Source organism: Neophocaena asiaeorientalis, unplaced genomic scaffold (genome assembly GCF_003031525.2).
Source record: "Neophocaena asiaeorientalis asiaeorientalis breed wild unplaced genomic scaffold, Neophocaena_asiaeorientalis_V1.1 scaffold36, whole genome shotgun sequence".
Taxonomy (NCBI): Eukaryota; Metazoa; Chordata; class Mammalia; order Artiodactyla; family Phocoenidae; genus Neophocaena; species Neophocaena asiaeorientalis.
The window spans coordinates 8,352,084-8,355,206 of record NW_020174149.1 but is presented as its reverse complement, the minus strand read 5'-3'; the positions used below and the strand labels follow the sequence as shown (position 1 = coordinate 8,355,206).

The window sequence follows — 3,123 nt, the reverse complement described above, 5'->3', positions numbered from 1 at the left end:
AAACGGGGGCGGGGGGGGGTGGAATTAGTTGTCTTAAACGATGTGGCTGGACGTGCCTAAACCCCACTGCAAACTTGGCCTCCATTCCAGGTTAAAATTCCAGGCTTTTCTGGTGAGGGCATCACCTCGAACAGGGAGCCCTGAAGACTGGGAAGCCAGTGCCCATTCACTGCAGGAAAAAAGAGCCATGCAGCCCACCAGGAACAGGCGTCTGCAGAAACAGCCACCCTGAATTTTCCAGCAGAGGGACAAAAGGGCAGCTTGCCATTTAAGCAACAGTCGAAAGATTAAGGGCAAAAAAAGCTGCCCGGGGAGCTTATAAATGAGTTTTCTCATTCAGGAGCCCCTCCCCACTGGGTGACATTTTCCAAAGATGAAATTCACTTCCTTTGGACTCTCGGGTAGCTGACCAAAGGCCTGGGGTGAGGAAGGAGGCTGGGTGGGCACATTGCCTCCAGCACAGCCTCTCTCCTGGCGGGTGAACGTGCAGCACCATCAGGGATTAAGGTGACCCTTCAACGTGGGTTTGAACCGTGTGGGTTCACTTACACACGGATGGTTTTCAACAGTGACGACTACAGTGCTACGTGGTCTGTGGTTGGTTGAATCACCGGATGCAGAAGAACGGCGGATACGGAGGACCGACTGTGAATTACACGCAGATTAATGCCCGTGCTGCTCAAGGGTCAACTCGTACTTTTACCTGGATGCTTAACATCTTTTGCGGGAGTGAGGCGTGTGAATGCCCCCAACCCAACCATGGACTGCCAGCTTCGAAGCCCTAATTTAAAAGGACCGACATTTGATTGCTGGCAGAGCGGCAGTCTGTCATCTCCAAGGATGACATCCACTCAACATGAGTTATCCTTTGGTCCCAGGGACCGTGTGAGACAATGGGTCGGTGGTGAAGTACCCTGGAACGGCCTGTCCTCATGGGGTCAGCCACTGAATGAGGAGGAGATAGCAAACAAAGAATCACACAGACACATTTGCACCACATTTCACTGAGTCTAAGATGCCATCAGAGCCACCGTTCTTTTTTGTATCACTAAGAAAGGACGCAGGCTGGCAATTAAGGCCCGACACATCATCGACTGCATGAAAAACTCAGAAATGTTCAAATGCGGGGCACGTTTGCATCTCAAAAGCAATGAAATGGGATGCAGCGTAAAACCAGGAGGAGGCCTGCGAAGGAAAGAACTAACATTCTATGATGGAGGATGACAAGGTGGGCAGGGGACCACGAGTGCAGACCTCTATTGAGATAGAGTGATGAGGTCAGGAAAGGCGTCCCTGAGGAAGTGACAGTGAAGTCAAAACGTGAAGGGAGGGAAAAGCCGGGACAGGATGCAGGGCCTTAAAGGTCATGGGAAGGTCTGGATCGTAGTCTCTGTATTAGTTTGCTAGAGCTGAGTAACAGAGTTCCACAGATCGGGCAGCTCAAACAAAAGAAATTTATTTCCTCACAATTCTGGGGGCTGGACGTCCCAGATCAAGATGTCGGCAGGGTTGGTTCCTTCTGAGGCCCCTCTCCTTGGCTTGTAGATGTGGTCTTCCCTCTGTGTGTGCCTGTGTCCTAACCTCTTCTTCTAAGGATACCAGTCCGCTGGATTTGGGCCCAACCATATGACCTTCTTTTACCTTAATTTCCTCTTGAATGGCCTTATCTCCAAATACAGTCACACTCCAAGGTACTGGGGGCTAGGACTTTAGTAAATGAATGTTGGGTCGGGGGAGTGGGGGGAAACGGCACAATTCAGCCCATAACAATCTCAGAGGACTGGGAATGCATAGAAGGTTGTTAAGCAAAGGAATGATGTGACTGATCTACTCTTTTAAAGATCACACTGGCTTCAGTGAAGGAACAGGATTGGAAGGAGGTGGGGACAGGAGCCAGAGGCCAGCTGGGCCATCACAAGTGTCCCGAACAGCGATGCTGGTGGCTCGGATAAGGGTGAAAGTGGACAGACTTGAGAAACAGCTTCGGGAAGGAGCCCCACGACCTCTTGATGGATTGAATGCGCTCCTGGTTTGAGTAACTGGGTAGATGGTGCTGTTTGCAGAGCTGGACAAATGGGAGGAGGAGGGTGGTGCTTACAGAGCTCTCCCTGCCAAGCTCAGCCTTTGCCCAGGTCCCTTCCTGAAGGCAGCAATGAATGGGGAAGCCCTGAAGTTAAACTCCCTGTGCCTTGCTGTCCTCCCCTGGCCTCTCCGTCCCCCATCACCACTGCCACCACAAGCCAGGAGGGGCTGGTCTCCCCACCGCAGCCTGCAGTGCAGGCTCTGGGGTGGAGGGAGTGAGGGGGAAGTCGGATGGGCAAGGCGAGGCCAACCCAGTGGGTCACCGATGGCAGACTGGGTCCCGTAGGACACAGCCATGCTGGGGCGGGGGGCTGCTTACCTACGGCAAGGGTGCATTTCTTGGCCCAGAGTTGCCTCTGCTTCCCCCCCGGGGCACAGCCGGAATGTGGGTCACCTGACAAGCTGGCTGATAGGCAGGACCTATCACCCTCCCACACACATACTCGTGAGGGCCCCAGAACCCTGGCTCCCAGCCAGAGGCCGCACTGAGAAGCCTGGAGATGGGCTGTGAGTGAAGGCGGGCCTGGTTCTGCCGTCTACATGAAAGAAAGGCTTCAGCCTTATCAGAACAGCCCCGCGGTGGATGCCATGCCCAGGCGGCCCCAAAGACCAGATCTTCCCCAGTGACCACATCTGTACTGCCAGGTGGAAGACCAGGCCAGGCTGAGAGGGGGCCCCGGCTCTGGGTCCAGGTCTGGGCCTGGAGGCTAAACCTCCTTGGATTCCCTCTCTGTCTGACGTGGCTAATCACGAAAGCCCCAAGGAACTCAGCGACCAAAGGGATAGCGGGTGGAGTTACGGGAAAGGAAAGTGCTTTGTCTAACTGCCCGGCCTCTGCCTTCTCCTTCAGAGGCCCAGCCTTCAGTGAGCTCTGGAGAGTAGGAGAGGAGGCCCTGGGGTCCTTCTTTAGCGAGGTTGCAGTCCCAAGGCAGAGGAGCAAACCATCCCTCGCTGCAGGGAGATACAACACCAGTCTTCGACGAAGCAAACAATAGCAGAGCGGGGCAGGGTTGGGGGGGGGGGTCTGGGGGGATGCAGGGG

The 3,123-nt window shown here is 54.6% G+C and overlaps 1 protein-coding gene across 4 annotated transcripts in view; it reads right to left on the bottom strand.

Moving 5' to 3' along the window:
* MINDY4 (MINDY lysine 48 deubiquitinase 4) overlaps positions 1–3,123 on the bottom strand; it is a 134,151-nt gene that overhangs the window by 14,671 nt on the left and 116,357 nt on the right. For 3 of the 4 annotated variants that reach the window (XM_024755053.1, XM_024755054.1, XM_024755056.1), the window contains one exon: positions 550–645. The exons of the other annotated variant lie outside the window; for it this stretch is intronic. In XM_024755053.1, coding sequence (XP_024610821.1) covers positions 550–645 — 96 coding nt within the window. The remainder of the gene's footprint in view (positions 1–549; positions 646–3,123) is intronic. 4 annotated transcript variants of the gene reach the window in all.